Source organism: Hemitrygon akajei, chromosome 3 (assembly GCF_048418815.1).
Source record: "Hemitrygon akajei chromosome 3, sHemAka1.3, whole genome shotgun sequence".
Classification (NCBI taxonomy): Eukaryota; Metazoa; Chordata; class Chondrichthyes; order Myliobatiformes; family Dasyatidae; genus Hemitrygon; species Hemitrygon akajei.
In genome coordinates, this window is record NC_133126.1 from 80,984,393 (window position 1) to 81,004,492 (window position 20,100).

General features: G+C 41.6%; 1 protein-coding gene across 6 annotated transcripts in view; it reads left to right on the forward strand.

Moving 5' to 3' along the window:
- smoc1 (SPARC related modular calcium binding 1) overlaps positions 1 to 19,844 on the forward strand; it is a 239,103-nt gene extending 219,259 nt beyond the window's left edge. For 4 of the 6 annotated variants that reach the window (XM_073040224.1, XM_073040226.1, XM_073040228.1 and 1 more), the window contains 2 exons: positions 2,763 to 2,816; positions 19,225 to 19,844. In XM_073040224.1, the coding sequence (XP_072896325.1) occupies positions 2,763 to 2,816; positions 19,225 to 19,241 (71 nt within the window). In that variant the 3' untranslated portion in view covers positions 19,242 to 19,844. The remainder of the gene's footprint in view (positions 1 to 2,762; positions 2,817 to 19,224) is intronic. The other 2 variants (XM_073040225.1, XM_073040229.1) reach the window with 2 other exon arrangements.
- The last annotated feature ends 256 nt before the right edge of the window (positions 19,845 to 20,100 follow it).

Sequence of the window (20,100 nt, forward strand, 5' to 3'; positions counted from 1 at the left end):
CAGTCCAATAATCGCCTAGATCTCAGAATGGCAAAAACATCTTCCAGTCAGTTCCAGTATTATCAAAACAAAACTTTAAATTCCAGATTGACTTTTTAATTGAATTTAAGTTCCTCAGCTGATGTGGTGGGATTCCTAATTCTACAAATAACTAGTTGTAGAGTCACAGCGTAATACAGCAGGGAAACAGGCCTTTCAGCCTCAATAGTTAATGCAGACCACAGCATTCTCCCTGCTGGTCCCAGTTGCCAATGTTTGGCCCATAAGTCTCCAAGCCCTTCCCCTCCCTGTACTTATCTGAATGCATCCTAAATGTTGCAACGTACCCACCTCAACCACTTCTTCTGGCAGATCATTCCTTCTGGCACTCACTACCCCTCAGGACTCTTTAAAATCTCTCCCCTCTTGTATCTGTCCCTTCTAGTTTTGAAGTCTCCGTCCCTGAGAAAGACTATGATAATCTATACCCCTCATAATTTTATAAGCTTCTTTGAGGTCACCCGTCACTCTCCTACGCTCCAAAAAATAAGGATCCAGTGTGGCCAGCCTTTCCATATAACTCAGGGCCTCTGGTCCAGGCTGTATACTCGTAAATTAGGAAACATTGCCGTCACCGGTAAAAGTTGCTCAAAGCAAAATGCTTGCTTACTCACTGCGTGTAAAGACAGATTTAGGAAATAACTCAGTAGTCAACATGGAACAGAATGTAAAATATCATTCTTTTGCATGTAGTCACCAAAAAAGCATCTTACAGTGTGTAGACAGGACCAATGTGAAATGTGTTTCAGATTATGGGCAAGCAAAACACAGTGGCAAACACCAGATTGCTGGCGTCTCTAACTGCTTGGCCTTATTATTACATTGCTTCAGTCTAGGCCTTGTGGTGAAAGGATAAGATGCTAATTAAGTTTCATGCAGTTAGTTGAATTTGGCACTTTCAGGCAACAGTAAAGCAGAGATGGGAATTTTCCTCAACAATTTTATTGTAAATGCTCAGACTTTGATCATCAGTAATGACTACAATTCATGCAGTGATTGGTAAAACATGGCTCAAAGTCTTGACAACAAGCGGACAAGTAAAATATGTACTGTCCATTTCGTTTAACGGAAACCTGTTGAGAGGATGGAGTTTTATTCTTTTCTTTCACAATGCATAGAACAAGTGATTTGCTTTAATTCATGCATTTCTGGGAAGATAAATTTCCACATGTTTTTCATTTCTCGTAAAAAAAATTGAAAACAAAGGTGAACTTGTTTGTGTAACATTTTTCTGGTATTTGAGCATTGCAAGATTGTTACTGTAAAAGCAATCCTTTTAAAAAGGATTTTTACAGAGCAGCCCACACAAAATGCTGGACAAACTTGGCAGGTCAGGCAGCATCTTTACAAGTGAATATACAGTCAACAATTTGGGAATTCAGTGAGACCCTCCCTCTCTGCTCCCCCTCTGTGCTTCTGAAATGTCAACTGTTTATTCATTTCCATTGATGTTGCCTGACATGCCAAGTTCCTCCAGCATTTTGTGTGTGTTGCTCTGGATTTCCAGCATCTGCAGAATCTCTTGTGTTTATGATTCACTACCATTTTTACCTAAGGTTATCCATTTATTCAAACTTAACTTCCCCAGCTGCTGTGATGGCATTTTTACTCTGGTTGTCAGGCTGTCAGACCAGGTCTCCATTAAAAGCTCCTCTGCTATGGCACTGTGCAAAAGCTAGGAATTGTCTGTACTCTTGTCGGGTATAACTTGTATTATTGCTTTTTCCTCCAGTATTTAGCCACTGCTCATTAGGGGCTTTAATATTGAATATCAGCAAGCTGGTTCAGAAGTAGGAACTGTCAAGAACCTCTGAATTTCCCTCTTGTCAGGGTCTATATTGATGTTACTGAGCTTATCAATCACCATTATCAATGCCTGTGTCAATAACACTGGACAACAAAGGTGTTGCTTCCTCAGAATTTCTTTTTGTTTATGATAGACTGCTTGAAGCTGAACATAATTTCAGACTACTTGTATAATGTAGGAATTTGGATAAACAAAAAAATTAACTTTTATTGAATATATTGTGTTTAATTGCATAACAGTGCTGACGCTTTGCAATAGATCAACTAAGCTAAAAATGTTTTGTTGATGATTTTAATTTGTCATCAGTGTCTGAGGCTTCTTGCTTAAGTGTCCAACAACAATCAGGCGGCATTAATGGACTCCAGTTGCTCTGATAACGTTTCTCTGTGACTGCAATGTCCTGGTGAAACCTTCCACCGTTCGTCACTGACAGCACCAAGATTTGCAGGGAAGAAGCCTAAATGGGAAAGCAGAAAATGAATATTTAAAGCATGTTGCACTTCATGGTTTTGTATGCTTGAAGTGTGATGGCAACAAGTTGGTGCTCTAGTTTGGTGCTCTAGTAGTTGTCAAGAAAATTTTCAAACATCCTTGAATGCATTCCATGCAATTTTCTCCAGTCCCACTAGAAGTTCTTGAAGTTACCTGTCACTGTTGACCTTTTCGTATCGTGGCTCTACAAAAATGCTTTCCTTAGTTATGGCATCAGTTATTCTGACTTGAATTATGAATTGAAATAACAAATATAGGTGAAAAAGGTGGTGTGTGTTAGGGAAATTTCATGATGATTTTCACGAGCAGCAGCCCAAAATCCATGAGCTACACCCAAAAGTATTCAGGAAGCAAAATCTTTTTTTTGTCTAGTGTAATGGGTCAACCAGCTAACGTTTAAACTTATTATCTCTTTCCTTCCTAGGGAGCAGTGTGGGAGGGCTCTCAAATGGAAGGCGACAAGGAGCAAATCCCTTCAGTAAGTTGCTGCTTCTCTCATGACTCGTTGTTGCTGGTGACGGCGATCTGACTCCTGGGGATGGGTGGTTGACGAGTGCAGAGGAGAACCCACAGAGCCCAAGTCCAGGGTTGCACTGATACCCTGCTTAGTGCCCCACTGCAGCACACCGATTTGCTGTAGAGGGCTTGGTCTCGGGACCTGAACACGTGCATTGTAATTTAAAAAGACATTTCACTGGGGTGTGTGCTCTCTGTGGCAGGTTCTGCAGACGCCGTGGCAGTGAGGTGGGCATCTCATTGCTGCTTGGCTCTGTGTGGAGTCAGCTACTGAGGTAGTGCACAGCTTGCTGAGATGGGAGGGATCCAGGCTGCACACTATCCGGCATGGCCAGTGTGGACCATTGCAGGCAGCTACTGCTCCCTGTGTCACCCGCCCACTCATCTCACCTACTGTTGGGTGTGATGGATGTTTTCTCACTCTCCACCCAGAGGTTTTTCCTCAAATAGTAACGTTTAATGGCCAGTGGCCAACATTCAGCTTGGGGAAAAAAAAGAAAACCCTTCAAATCAGTAAGAGATGGACAGTCAAACAGCAAGGATGGATAGCAGTTTCCATCTCACCCAAAAGGAAATGATGAGGGAGAGTTTAGGACTCGGGTAGGCTGGGCCAAGTTGTCACCACTAGGGCCTCCAGGCAGCCAGTTCATATTGCCTTGGTGAATTATTCCACACTGATCTCCTTGACCATCTCGTTGCTGCAGGGTGTCAGCACAGAGTTGAGCCCTCCTGCAGGTTCCCATCTCAGCACGACCACCAATTCCCGTACCTCTTCCCATAGGCACTGGTTCTATTAGCGCCCTCCGGTTACTGAAAAAACACCTCGTGTGCTAAGAATGGTACTGGTGTATTTTGTTCACATACTTAGCCCTTCCAAGAAAAATGGTGTTAAGGATTTTGTAGCTGCTGCTAAATTGCCACGGTCTGCTGGGGCTGGTGAGTTAGGTGGACAGAACTAATTTCTTTCTCTTAAGTTAGATCTGTGGAAAGGATTACCCCCAAGCTTCATTGTAATGGGTGACCTTTGCACTGTATGTCGGGTATCACTTCACAGGAGGGAGAATGGGGGCAGTGAGAGACAGAAATTCTTGGTACAGGGGTGGTGGGAAACGAGGAGAGATCAGGATATGCAATGCACAAAATGCTGGAAGAACTGACTCAGCAAACCAGGCAGCCTCTGTGGAGGCCAATGAACAATCGACATCTTGGGCCAAGACCCTTCATAAGAATATCTTGTATTTAAGAGTTTCATGGAGGAGGGACAAGTGATAAAGTGCAGTACTTTAGGTTAGAGATTTTCAGTATGGAGACGCGTTGACTGAAATATTATTGTAGGTGATTGTGGGATAGGAGAGCAGTGCATTGTTGGCCCATGTGAAAAGAGAAAGAGAGTACAGGAAGTCCAATGGTGTAGTACAGTTGGGAGGATGGAAGGTCCATATGGGGAACACTTATCCACCAGTCATCCATATATTTAATCAAGCTGAAATCAGAAAATCTTTCGAAGTAACCAAAGCAACATGGCTAACAAATCTGCAACATTATCTGTTTTGGAGAAGTAATTAAGCGATAGATCAATCACACTGAATCAAATGCTTCATTCTTCCTGGTGTCTGCAACTCCCTGTTTCCTAAGAACCTACGTGACAGGGGACAGAGTCTGCAGAAATGGAAATGTTTCATTGCTGCTATAATGTTTTTGTAACCTCTCGACAGTTTGTTCAAAACCTAAACACCAGATAAGAACTGAGGGGAAAGTGAGGTTAAATTTAATGCTAAGACGGTGATTGATTAACTGTCAGTGAGAATCAATTAATCCTACTCAAGCTGTTGAAAGAACAAGAAGGAAAAAAACAAATAGGAAAATAAAAATGGATATTCAAGATCAGAATGACTTAGGAAATCCTCCATTTCCCTTGCTCAGAACATCCAAAACTATCAATGTGTTTAGGTAAAATAAAGGCTGTGTTGATTAGACTAGTGGGGAGGATGGATCATGTGGAATCCTAGGTGAACTAGCTAACTGGATAAACAAATTGGCTTGGAGGAAGGAGGCAGATAGTGGAGGGTTGTTAATCAGATTGACAGTCTGCAACCAGTGGTATTCTACAGAGATTGGTGGTGAGTCCACTATTGTTTAGCATCTATAGTAATGACTTGAATGACAATGCTGTTAAAATGGCTAATAGATTGTGGAGGACACCAAAATTTATCTGTTGATACCATTGTCCCAGCACACGACCACACTGCAGATTGTACTGGCGACAACAGACTGATAGGATGTGAGAAGGAGAGGGTCTCTGATATTCACAGTCTATTTCTCAGGGTAGGAGAGTCTAAAACTAGAGGGCATAGATTTAAGGTGAGAGGGAGGTTTTTTCATACAGAGGGTGTGAGTACATGGAGGAGGCTGTAGAATGGGTATAATTACAGCGTTTAAAAGAAGACATGGATGGGAAATAAGTAAGAGGGATTTAATCCAAATGGAACCAGCTCTTGTAGAGATTTTACCATGGATGAGTTGGGCCAAAGGGCCTTTTTCTATGTGTAGAACTGTATCACTCTAATAATCAAATATACTTAGCCTGGAGCTGTTTCATTCTTTCATACTGTTTCAAAATTAATCGTTCTGCTTCTCCCTAAAGCTTCAGCTTAAACTCTTGAGTCGGAATTTGCTGTCGTTGTGAATGGCTACTCTGAATTTTTAAAGTATCTGTGTGGCAAATTTCCAAAATGCCTGTGACACAAACTGGGCAGGACGATTCAGCAGTACTTTTTATTTATCAAGTGGGCTGCATGATTATGGAGAAGTGGAGGAGGAAGCTGGGTTAAGAGAAGTGTAAACTGGGGTGGGTGCGTTCGGTATCAGATCAGATCCAGTGAAAGGGAGAAAGAGGGAAAAGAAGATTGGTGTAAATGTAGGTGGTAACCTTCCAGATTTAATCTGGACTCTCCCAAACTCCCAAGGCTCTGGGACTTCGATTGCAAACCCACCGTGCTGCGCTTGCACACCCTAACTTGTGTCTTTCCAGTTAATCAGATGTCCATGATTTAAAGCATGCCAGCTGAAACCTGGTAAGCTGATTCCGGATGTAGGATCAAAACAGGAATGAAGGCGAAAGGGAAGTTCAAAAAAAGCCTTTAAACTCTCCATTGATAATCAGTCCTCGGAGGAATGAGTATGCAGTCTTAATAAAAATTTTCAGTGCCAGAGAAGTTAATTACAGAGCATTAATTAACAATTGTTATTAGCATAGAATATAAGATCTGGGAATTGTTATTTTACCAGATCATAGAATATTTGCTAGGTCACACCTGGGGTATTGTGCCCACTTCTGGTCATCACCAAATAGAAACGATGTTGTATTGAAGAAGGTGCAGAGGATATCTGGCAGGATGTTGCCTGGATTGGAGAATTATGGTTCTAAGCAGGGACTGGAGCAGAAGAGTCTGAGGGATCACTTGATAGAGGTGTACAAAGTTATCAAGGTTATAAAGGTTATACAATAAAAAATCTTTTTCACATGGTGAGGACGTCAACGACAAAGGGCATGGCTTTGAGGTGGGATGTTTGGAAGTGATTGGAAGGATAACTCGCCCCTCCCACCGTGAAGTTTTTTCTAAGTTGCGTCTAGAATACTTGTCTGAAGAGCTAGTGGAGACTGTATTCTCACAATATTTAAGAAGCAGCTAGTTTTGAACTTCCTATGCTTAGGAAGTTGCAGACCCAATGCAAGTAGATGGGGTTGTCAGGACCAATGGGCTGTTTCTATGCTGAACAACTTTATGACTCTATTTTGCTAGGTAAAGCAATTTCAACTTTCATTTGGTTCTTAAAGTTGAAATACTTTATCTAATTTTTCTTCAAATTGAACTTAATTTTCCATTTGCTACACTTCCAATGATGAGGCAAAGATAACAGTTCAGCAATTCAACCCTTTCAGCAATTGCTGGATACCCACATTTAATCACGCACCAACCCCATGCCTGAAGCTGTTGTATCACTGGAGTTCTGACCCTCCAAGGCCAGAACATGTAATCTAATTATGTGCACTGGGCAGAGCTCATCAGAGTCTAGCAGGAGCTCAAACAATTTGCCATCTTGCTCTTTCAAAATGACTAAATAATTTGGTTGTAAATAGCCATCTGTGGGAAAGAGTCAACATTAGAAGTGTTATGTAGATCTGGAGCTTGAAGAGTTTTGAGTGAGCTGCCAATTTATTTGAGAGTTATATTTTGACTTGGACCATTTAATTTGTCAGCACATTCAAGTAATTAACAGTTAGCTGTATTTGATGATAAAAAATGTTAACATCATAACAAAATACTGGAGGCATTGGGTGTTCCAGTGCAAGAAACACCAAGAGTCAGTATGCATGCCCAATACATAGTTTGAAAGGCAAGGAGCATATTGGCCTCTTTTTTGCAAAGGGATTGGATTTTATGCACAGGGAGGTTTTGTTATTATTGTATGAGGTGTTGGTGACGCTAAACCTGGACTGTTGAGCACAGTTTTGGGACCCTTAGCTAAAAAAGGGATATAGTACGCTCAGAGGAGGTTTATCAAGATCATTCTTGAGTGGCCAGTGTAATCCTGTCAAGAGAGGCACAGCGTTTCTGAGTCTGTGTTCCTTGGAGTTTAGAGAGATGAGGGGTGATCTTATCCAAGCAAATAAGACCCTAAGAGAACTTGACAGTGAGAACATCTCAATATCTATCCTAATGGATGAGTCAGAGACAAGGAGGCCTACCCACAGGGTGGTGAATATGTGGATTTCTCTGCCCAAGTGCTAGAAGCCAGGGTCATTAGGTATATACAAGATGGAGATAGGTAAATGGTTGAAGTTGTTTTCTGCTTTAAGATGGTGCTGGTGAAGCACAGTGATGACTTTCTGGTAGGACAGTAAACCAAAGATAACATTACTGTATTAATCACACTTTTTCTCAGATACGATCATTGCAATCAGTAGCCTGTAACTTACCCTTTGCAGTTGAGCTGTTGAATTGCCTGTACGACCTGGCATTTTCGTGGTGTGAACTGAATTCTAGAAGTTGCAGGACAGTTGTGGTGTCGCATGTGCAGGCCGAATCGAGGCGGCAGGGTCTATGCACGAGAGCGGGGAATGAGTCAGTGTTTTACCATTGCTGAGTCGGAGGCGATTTGATGCGGCAGAACTGAGGCGAAACGAGAAAAGGTGATGCAGAGTTGAGGCAGTGTGTCCTGGGCCTGGGCCTGAGAGCGAGGAAAGACCAGAGGTTTGATCAACTTGGAAAGGTCGGATACAGGCCACATAAAAGCGGCAGGGCCCAGACCCGAGGCCCTAGGTCCAAAAGCGAGGAATGACCAAGTTGGAATGATTTGAGTGTTGAACCAGGTTGAAAAGATCATGGTGTCAGGGCTGGAGGCGAGGGACGCACCAGTTCAGCTTGCTGTTCTGTGAGGTTTACTTATCTGTGTTAAACTGAGGCTGTGGCCTGGAACTAACAGGCCACCGAATCGGCAGCAGTGGTGGCTGGCTTCATGACTGCAGACTCACTTTCGTAAACTTCAGTTCTGAATGTTAGTTGTTCTCTTTTATTGTTTGCATGATTCTTTTTTTCCCCCTGCACACCGGGTGTTTGACGGTCTTTTCTTTAATGGGTTCTATTGGGTTTATTTGTTTTGTGGCTGCCTGTAAGGAGACAGATCACAAGGTTGTACATAGTATACATACTTTGATAATAAATATGGTTTGAACTTTGGAAGATCCAGGTCTATGAGGAGTTAGCCCAGAAGAGAAGTTGAGACCTGTATAGGTTCACCATGATAATTTTGAGTGGTTTGTGTATCTCTCCAATGGAAGAGAATGCAGAGGACATAGAAGTTAGCTGAATTTTTATTCTGTTATGGCCACCTTAGCCATTATAAAGAATTTTAAACAAGTACTTTTTGATTAGACACATGGAAGACGATAGAAAGGTATCTGGTGATCCAAGAGTTAGTTTGAACCCTACTGTGGAATTGAGTTTGGAATTGAATATAAGCTCGCTTTAGTTATTGTAACTGTGACGCTACTCTGTTTGTAAATCAGAGCCGGAATGAAATCTGCCACCCTTCCTTTGTCTCCGCCATGTCAGGGCCATTAGGGATGAGCCAAGGTTGTTGGTAGTGCCTATACCCTGTGAATCATAAGAGCAAAGGTCGTAAATCTGCAATAAAGCTACATTTAATCTCAATGTGCAGGAGGCCCTTTGAGCACACTAACAAATCTATCAGAAGTGAATGAAATGATCAGTAAATAAAAGAAAGTAGAAGCAGAAGGGATGAGCTGAATGCTGAAATCCAAGCGAGAAGCCAAAGTGCCTGCACAAAATCTTCTAAGGCAGACAAACCATTACAGGAATTATGTCGCTAATTTGCTACTTTTAGCTCCAAACTTAATTCTAATCACTTACCAATCATGACAATTTCTCTCTCAATCCTGCTCACCCAACCCCGAACATCATGCAGTCAAATCATGTCCATTTTATTTACCGAGGGAGTCTTCTGCCATCATCCTGGTAGAGGTGTACATTCCACCTCAGGCCAACGTCAGGCAGGCATTGGCAGGGCTGAGCACTGTGATCAGCAGTCACAGAACAGCACACCCTGACGCCTTCCCGATCGTTGCGGGGGATTTCAACCAGGCCGGCTTCAAGAAGTCTCTGAACAATACCACCAATATATCACCTGTGGAACCAGAGGAGCCAGCACACCTGACCACAGTTACCCACCATCAAGAATGTATACCGCGCCATGCCGTGCACGTACTTTGGAAAATTCATCACCTGGCTGTATTTCTACTTCTAGCGCGTAAGCAGAGACTAAAAACTGCAGCGCCCAGTGCTGAGGACTGAGGAGGTATGGTCAAGGGAGATGGACGAGCGCCTACAGGACTGCTTTTTTGTCAGTGGACTGAATGATATTCAGGAATTCAACTTCAGATCTGAATGAATATGCTACAGTTGACTTTGACTTTATCAAGAGCTGTGTGGATGAGTGTGTGCCTTTGAGAACATACCGGACATAGCCAAACCAAAAGCCATGGGTAAACCTTGAGATTTATAGTCCTCTGAGGGCTAGATCTGTGGTATTCGAGACTGGTGATCCAGAACTATACAAGAGGTCCAGTACGACCTATGGAAGGCTATTTTAAGAGCAATAAAACAATTCCAATTGAAGTTAGAGATGGAATCAGATGCACATCAGCTCTGGCGGGGTTTGCAAGCCATTACTTCCTACAAGGTGAAAACTAACATCATGAATAGCTGCGATACTTCACTCCCAGATGAGCTAAACCACTTCTATGCACACTTGAAAAGGAGAATAAAACTGCACCGGTGCAAATCCCTGTAGCATCTGTGATCTTTATTGCAGAGGCTGACATCAGAACGTCATTCATGAGGGTGAACCCTCGCAAGGTGTCAGGTCCTGAGGGGTACCTGGTAGGGCTCTGAAAACCTGTGCCAGTGTGCAAGCACAACTCCAGTCTCTCACTGCTGCAGTCGAAGGGTCCCACCTGATTCAAGAGGAGACGATCATACCAGTCCCCATGAAGAGCAGGAGGAGCTGCCTCAGTGACTGTTGCCCAGTTGCACTCATACCTACGTTGATGAAGTGCTTTGAGAGGTCGGTCATAGTCTGAATCAACTCCTGCCGAGCAAGGACTCGGAGCCACTACGATTTGCCTGTGGCCACAGTAGGTTTACAGTGGATGCAATGTCACTGGCTCTCCACTCAGCCTTGGATCACCTGAACAGTAGCAATACCTGCAACAGGTTTATTGCATACAGTTCAGTGTTCAACACAATCATACCCTCAGTACTAACCAACAAGCTCCAAAACCTGGTCCTGTGTAACTTCCTCTGCAACTAGATCCTTGACTTTCTCATCAGGAGACCATAATCAGTGCAGATCAGAAATAACATCCTCTCACTGATGATCAACAATGGCACACCTCAAGGATGCGTGCTTAGCCCACTGCTCCACTCTCTCTGGCTAGGCACAGCTCAAACACCATCCTATAACTTTGCCGATGACACAACTATGGTTGGCAGAATTTCAGGTGGTGATGAGGAGGCGTACAGCTGGTTGAGTGGTGTCAGAAGAATGAGCTCGCACTGAATGTCAGTGAGACCAAGGATCTGATTGTGGACTTTAGGAACGGGAAGTTGAGGGAGCACACGCCAGTCCTCATCGAAGGAACAGCAGTGGAAAGAGTGAGCAGTTTTAAGTTCCTGGGTGCTAACATCTCTGAAGGTCCATTCTGGATCCAGCATATTGTTACAATTACAAAGAAGGCACGACAGTAGCTGTATTTTATTAGGAGTCTGAGGAGACTTGGTATGTCACCAAAGACTCTCCAAATTTCTACAGATGTACCATGGAGAGCATTCTAACAATGCATCGCTGTCTGGTACAGAGGATCATAAAAAGCCGCAGAAATTTTCAAACTCAGCCAGATGCATCATGGTCCCACCCTCCTCAGTATAGAGGACATCTTCAAATGGCGATGCCTCATAAAGGCAGCATCTGTCATTAAGGACACCCGTCACACAAGACATACTCTCTTCCTTTTGCTACCATCAAGGAGGAGGTACAGGAGCCTAAAGGCACATACTCAGCATTTCAACAACAGCTTCTTCCCTCTACCATCATATTTCTGAATGGAAAATGAATCCATGTACACTACCTCTCTTTCTCTTTGCTCTAATTTTGCACTAGTTATTTAATTTTATATATGTGTGTACAATATATGTGTGTGTGTATATGTACAGTATATCTCTTATTGTAATTCATAAGTTTTTGATGATGTGTTGCAATGTACTGCTGCTGCAAAACAATAAATTTCATGACATATGCCAGTGATATGAAAACTAATACTGATCCTGATTGTTGAGGGTGATCCCAGTAATTTTCTGTTGCAATTCCAAGTACCAAAGAAAGAAAATGTAACAAACATAAATGCTGTTATTGGCATGAAGGGGTGATGGCAGATTTAATCAGCTCAGCACAAATTAGTTGGGCTCATCTTCTGTTATTGGAGTGGAAAATAGCAATGATAGGGATTTTCCCTGGACCTGTTCACTTTACTATTGATCTGTGCTAATTCAGACTTTGTACTCCCTCGGAGTTCAAGCGATGTCAAGAAGGAAAGCTTGTAAAAGGGGCGTTGTATTTTAGGGAGTCCTATCAGTTCACCGAATGTTATTAGCGTTTGCAGAAGGAGATTGTATATACAACAGCTCCGAGGCTCAGCTTTGTACCGGGTGACATTTATGGAGATGCCCAAAGCTTCTGCACCTTTGGTATTATATTTGACTCCAGGATTTCCAGTTGCTTAATATCACATGACTCCAGCCCTGCTGATGAGGCTCTCAACAATGCTTCAATCGATCTGAGAATAACATAATTTAAACAGCTTGTTGGCTGGCCTTGTGCATTTTACTGTGTGTAGACCTGAAACGTTTAAAATTACCCATATATGCTGACTTGCTCCATCTCATTCACTTACCACTTTTGTGTTCAGCCACTCATACTGGCTCCCAGTTAATCAATGCCTCAATTCTGAAATCCCTCCATTACTTTCTACCTCACCTCATCCAAATCCCATCAGTCCCTTGACACTGAAACATCTGCAGTCCTCCTTGTGTTTAGAGTTGAAGCATAATATGAAAGCTGGTGCAGTTACGTATTATGGACTACTAAACAATGAGTGACAGAGTTGACAGGTAGGTTAAAAGAAAAGAAAGTGTGGGGCTGGAGTTAATGAGATTGCAACAAAAGCAAGCTTAGACTCGATGGGCTGTAAGGCCTCCTCTTATGTTATATGCCCATTGAAGAAAAATATAAGTTCAAGATGCTCTGTGAACTATCTAATAGATGGATCAGGATAAATGTACTTTTAAGGTGAATTTTTTTTAAAGAAGCTAAGGTTGCTCTTCAGATCACCTTCTGAGCAAATGAAAGAATTGCCCAGTGTAGTCTGTCAAATACAGAACAAATTACTGATAGAAGAGTCTTGGAATGGTTGGGAAATGATAACCATGACACTATCAGCCATTGAAGAATGGAACAGTAAAGCATACAGTAAGTGGAAGTTTCATATGACAATGAATTGGGCACTAAAGCAGCAAAAGGGATTTCACCATATCTCCTGTGCTATCAATAAAAACTAAAGGTCTGTGAAACCTGATCTAAAATTTTAAAAGAAGATGTATGAAACAATACTAAATCACCAATTTGGTAGTATAGGGCGGCACAGTAGCACAATGCACAGATTCGATTCCCACCACTGTCTGTAAGGAGTTTGGACGTCCTATCCGTGACCGAGTGGGATCCCTCCAGTGCTCCAGTTTCCTCCCACAGTCCAAAGACGTACATGAAACGTACAAAGCAAATGCAATTGACAACCAACACATACATTTTGAACAGGACAGATGAATTTCCCATCCAGCACATTTTACTGTGGAAGTGTACAAAGGGAAGGTGTGCAATAATAGTTAGAAGAGATTTGTGGGAAAAGTATAGCAAAACTTCCATCTCCAGATGGAGACCTCCAACAGGAACTGTGTGGTCAGAGAGCAGAGATTCTGAACAGAAATTTTCATTCTTCAGCACAGCATTAAATTAGCTAGAAGCAGGTGTGTAGTTATTGATGAACAAAATATAACCAACTTAATACTTTTGTTCAATAGGACAAACTAGCCAATTGCATTTCAATTAGTCTACAAACTTTCAGTCAGCTCTCAATCCTTAATTCATGATTAAATTATTATGTATTCATGGGATATTCAACTAAGATTTTGTTAATGGAATGTGTGATAAATTTAGCAATGTTGACTTGGCCAACAGATAGAAAACAAGAGTTAACTATATAATAACCGACACTGGAATGCTCAAGAGCAATTCTATATGCCAGATGTGGGTGTGTATTCTGTTTCCATCGTAGCTGCTTATCATCTCAATGAGCAAGGAACATTCATTAGGCCTGTAGAGGAGGAAAAAATAGCACATTTAAAGAATGAGAATCAGAATCAGGTTTATTATCACCGACGTATGTTGTGCAATTTGTTATTTTGCAGCAACATAGTGCAATATGTAAAAAGTTACTATAAATTACAATAAGAAATATTTAAAAAATTAAATAGTGCAAAAAGACAGAAAATGCAAGGTAGTGTTCATGGTTTCACGGACTGTTCATAAATCTCATGGTGGAGGAGGAAGAAGCTATTCCAAGAACATTGAGTGTGTGTCCTCAGGCTTCTGTATCTCCTCCCTGATAGTCGTAATGAGAAGAGTACATGTACTGGATGGTGAGGGTCCTTAATGATGAATGCCATCTTCTTGAAGCTTTGCCTTTTGAAGATGTCTTCAGTGGTGGGGAGGATAGTGCCCATGATGGAGCTGACTTAGTCTACAACCCTCTGCAGCGTTTTCTGATCCTGTGCAATGGAACCTCTGAACCAGACGGCAATAAAATCAGTCAGTGTGCATCTTTAGAAATTTGCTAGAGCCTTTGGAGACATATCAAATCTCCTCAAACGCCTCATGAAATATAGCTGCTGTCGAGCTTTCTTCAGAACTGCATCAATAGGTTGGATCCAGGATAGATATTCAGAGATGTTGACACCCAGGAACTTGATGCTACTCATCCTTTCCACTGCTGGTCCTTTGATGAGGACTGGTGTTTGTTCTCCTACCTTCCCCTTCCTGAAGTCCACAATCAACTCCTTGGTCTTACTGATGCTGACTGCTAAGTTGTTGTGGCACCATTCAAACAGCTTATCTCTCTCACTCCTGTTGACTTTCTCGTCACCAACAGTTTTGTCATCAGCAAATTTACAGATGTCATTTGAGCTGCACGTAGCCACACAGTAATGAGTCTAGAGGGAGTGGAGCAGTGGGCTAAGCGCACTGCCTTGAGGTTCACCAATGTTGATTATCAGCGAGGAGGAGATGTTATTTCTGATCCACACTGACTGTGGTTTCCCAATAAAGAAGTCAAGGATCTAGTTGCAGAGGGAGGTACAGAGGCCCAGGTTTTGGAGATTTTTGAGTTGTAGTGAGGGGATGGATGATGCTGTTGAATGCTGAGCTGTAATCAATAAACAGCAGTCTGACCTAGGTATAGTTGTAGTCCAGATGGTCCAAGATCAAATGTAGAGTCAGTGTGAGGGCAGCTCCTATAGACCTATTGCAGGGGGACCAGGTCCTCGCTTAGTCAGGAGTTAATTCTAGCCGTGACCAACCTCTCAAAACATTTCATCATTGTAGATGTGAGAGATTGGATATAATAATTTCTTGAGTTTAGAAGAATGAAAGGCTATCCCTGGAAATGAACAAAATCTTTACAGGGCTATATAGACTGGATGCAGGGAAAGTATTTCCCCTGACTGTGGGCATGAAATTGGGAATCACAGTTTAGAATACAGGTAGATCTGAGATGAACAGGGATTTCTAAATTAAGATGGTGGTGAACTTGTGGAATTCTCTGTCACAGAGCACAGTGGAGCCAAGTCAGGAACTATGTTTAGGAAGATGGATATCTATATATGAAAAGGCATCAAGGGACTTGGGAGAGAGTGGAAATCTGGAATTGAGATAGATGATACACCTTAATTGAACTGAACAGTTGGCTTGAATGGCAAATGACACACCCTTGCTCCTAACTTTGATGTTTCTATCCTAGTGCTCTAGATTAAGCATTCTTGTAGTTATTTTATGTATCAAGACTTCAGTTATGTTGGATGAGCTTTAGAGTTTTTGGCCAAATTAGCTGATCTCTGTTATAAAACATTGCATCATTTACTAAGTAGCGGTGTCTCACCTTTTCTTGCAATCAAGTGGTCAGATGGTGAGACCCAGCACAGGCCCACAATGTGAAACATGGTGAGAGGAGTCTGTAGCCATTATAGATTGGCAAGTGACAGGCAGTGTCCGTACTGCACTCCAGCTCGACGTGTTTCCTTGCTCTTCATGAGCTCGGCAGGCTTCACTGCAGACATCGGGTTCAGTTGTCTTCCTCTGTGTATAACGTAAGGAGAGATAAGAACCAAGCCAATTAAGCTACAGATCCAAGGTCCCCCAGTTTTGAGGAGTGTTGTGAATCAAGAAATACAGTCTCAGTCTTTAAAAATGAAGAATTGTTGCTCCAAATATAAAACTTTTTGAACATTCAAAAATTCACTCAAGTAAGAAGGGACATGTGTAAACTGAGACATCAGACATCTAGGCGTTACACCTACCTTATCCTGGACAGCATTACACCGACCTTGTACTAACTGCCCTGCACAGATGTCTAGTTTTTTTCATGATGCATTCAGGGATTGTCAAATGAAACTCAGGTTCATTGTTATATACAGTAGTGTATGTATGCACCGGGGCAGTGAAGAACTTACTTGCAGCATCAACATAGGCACATAGCATCATATATGCAACATTCATAAACAAAAAATTCATTTTAGTGCAAAATGGCTAAAGTGTTCACAGTGTTGCTAAATCGTAGTGATTAGGGTTTTGTCTGTTGGCTCAAGAACCAAATGGTTGAACTAGCTCTTGGACCTGGCAATGTGGGACTGACTTCAGGCTTCTGTACTTTCTGCCTGATGGTTGCTACAAGAAGATGGCGTGGCCTGGATACTGGGGATCTTTGATGGTAGACATTGCTCTCTGGAAGCAGTGCCTTCTGTAGATAATACCAACAGTATGGAGAAGTGTGCCCGTCTTGTATTGCACAAGAGTCCATTACTCCGTGTAGTTTCTTACATTCCTGTGTATTCAAATTGACATACCAGACCATGATGCAATTGGTCAGGATACTTTCAACAGTACATCAGTACAAGTATTTTAGAATATTCAATGTCAAGCTGAACTTTCTTAACTTCCTAAGTAAACAAAAGCACTGGCATACTTCCTATATGATTGTGTTTTTGTGCTGGGCCCAGGACAGGTCGTCCAATAAATGAATGCCCATGGATTTAAAACTGCTGACTCTCCACTGTCGAACTGTCAATGTAGACTTGAGCATGTTCACCCTCCTTCCCCTTCCTAAGTCTAGTTTTTCTGAAGCAGAGCAATTGGCTTTTGTGTCGCCGTTCGACCGGGTGACCTATCTCATTCCAGTAAGCTGACTCATTGCCAGTTGTGATTCATCCCATAACAGCATTTATAGGGCATCCCTAATTCTCTCCTAGGGCCACTTAAAAGGGTAGGTTGGGGTCAACCAATTTGGTAAGTGTGGACTCCCAGTCCTGCTTTAGAAAGGACGATCCCCTCCCTAAAATAGAGAAGCAAGTGATATAAAGTTCTTTTTTACACCAATTACTGGTGCCAGTGTTACTTTCAAGAATTTAATTACTTGAAATTAAATTCACTAGCTGCTTAGTTAAGAGAACAGAGTATTAGGTGGTGTGTATAACAGGTAACCAATAACGGCAAAATATATTTATCACCAGAATGATTGTAATTTGAAAAAAACTTTGCTTTTTTTCAAAATTACTCAGGTCAGTGTCCCTAAATGCACACCAGACTTGGTGCTGAATAATTATAATTAAACCAGCGCACGCATTATGTCTGTAGCGGACAGAACCCTTCATGGACTCAAAACAAGCTAGCTTCAGTATGAGGAAATGCAATTAGCAACTGGAGTATTTCTTTCAAAGCAAATAATTTGTACTTACCTTGCAAACGAGGGAAAGAAATGTCCAAATTTTGTGCATCATGAAACACTGTGCTAATAATATTAAATTAGAACGGCTGGATGGTCGTTAATCTGTTTCCCAGCCATGGCAAAATCAGGTGTCTGGGGAAGAGAAACATGAAAGTAATTGCTTTTGACAAGATGCTTTATTCGTCACATATTTATTTTATTATGCTCAGCTGCCATTGTCTAAAGAGGAAAGTATGGCATAGATTAGAAAACTATTCCCTGCTACATTTCTACAGGGTACCATTTACTCATTACACAAAATTTCCCAGAAGCTCACCTCTGCAACATCTGGATCCAATTTGATCTCTGTCAAAATACTCTCCTGCCAAATGCCAATTGTGCTACCAGTTTTTCAGCTACTAACAGACCGAGTCCATTCACGTCGCACTCAGGACTCACTTCTTTGCCAGTCATATCAAAACATTGTTTTAAGTGGGAGGAAAAGACATGAGTGCTGGGTTCATTCTCGGAAATTCCTGCTGGAATGGGTCAGTGGTTTGCTGCTGCCTACAAATTGTTTAGGAAACCTTCGCTAGATCTGCATTCAATCCACAGAGGTTTGCACTTTTCACACACACTGGTGAATCCTGGGAGAGTGCGCTACTTTGTCAGCAACCAGGCAATTTACTCTAACATCCATATATCTAAAGCTTAGTTTTACTAACTGTGTACCCCTTACCAAGATGAGGCCATTTGATTTAAGGGCATGCCCAAAGCCATATTCTCAGTAGCCCTTAACCAGTTCTGACCTTGTTGAAGCACTGACAAAATCTCTTACCACGGATTCTGCCTGACTTCGAGTATGCCATCAATTTTTGTTTTTTCCTTTTGGATTTCCAAGCTCCAAACTTTATTTGATTATTTAACTCTGCAGCCCAAAATCAACTGATCAAGAAGATTGTTCTAAAAAGTCAACCAAAATGCACCATCTTCCCCAGCCTCTAGCTTTTTTCTTCCCCTTATTTTCCCCTGTTTTGGCATTAGCCATTTCCTCTCGATCAATATTATTAAAATCGATTGATTTGATACTAAGCAAAGCACCTGTGGGGTACTGTACACAAATTAATAATGAGATACCTCAGAGGTACCATATGAATACAAACATTTCCTATATAGAATGGTATAAGGGCAAGAAAGATTATGTATTCACCAGATCTGGGATGATTACAAATGAACTGAGAAGTATATAAAATTATGTGGGGTACAGATAGTGTAAATGCAAGCAGGCTTTTTCCCCACAGAGGTTGGTTGAGACTAAAACTAGAGGTCATGGGTTAAGGATGAAAGGTGAAGTGTTTTAAGAAGAACATGAAGGGGAACTTATTCATTCAGAAGGGGGTGAGAGTGTGGAACGAGCTGCCAGCGGAAGTGGTGAATGCAGGTTCAATTTCAAAATTTAAGGGAAGTTTGGATAGATACATGGATGGAAGAGGAATGGAGTGCTACAATCAGGGTGCAATTCGATGAGACTAGGCGGAATAATAGTTGGGCATAGACTAGATGGGCTGAAGGGTCTCTTTCTGTGCTGTAGTGTTCTGTGGCTATGAAAATATAACTTTTATATTGCCGGCCAGTGCCAGATGGTAAGCATGTGAGTAGTCAGACTAAACACTAATGCATTCTTATTTCTGTTTGCTCCCAGTAGGACGTTTGGTGTGAAGGATGCAGTCAAGTATTGAAAGGAGACAGAGCGTAGAACAAGTGCTTCTATAAGTAGGCACGAAGAAATGGCAATAATCTGAATGCAAGAAGTGTCGCCAAAAGTTTGCACTTTTTAAAAAAAAATGTATACCATTATAGATTGATTATAGAAGAAAGATGCAAGTTTCTAAACAGCTACTGATTTTTTTAAAGAAAGTTAAACCTTAGTGGTTTGGACAGAACAAAACTTGAGGAGATATTTAATTGTACAGTTCTGATGTACAGTTGGTTGCATCACTGCGTCTGTGGCATTTAGTGCTGCCCATGTCCTTAATCACATACAATGTATGTGTGGTTTCTATCATCAACAGGTTTTTCATTGACAGATTCTTTGTTGCTAATTTTAGTCACATCCAGAGGAACAAAGTATGACTAGTGAAAAAGACTGTTAGAAAAGAAGAGAGTCCTGCTCCAATGGTTAATGGAAGCAATGTCTTGTAGATGTCAAAGCTTATAAAAATATTCAGTTTCTGGCTTTTCTTTTTTCTTCGTTGCAGATATAATGCATATTGTTTCCCAACACGGTGCATTACTGATTTACTAATAAAACTATAGAACAGACCTTGGGTAGTTTATTGATTGTATCATACAAAGTACATTTAATTATTATCAAAGTATCTATAAAGTATACAGCCTTAAGAATTGTCTGCTTTCAGGCAGCCATAAAACAAGAAACCTGAAAGAACACAATATAAGAAAGACCAATATGTGTGACCAACAACACACACACACACACACACACACACACACACACACACACACACACACACACACACACACACACACACACACACACACACACACACACACACACACA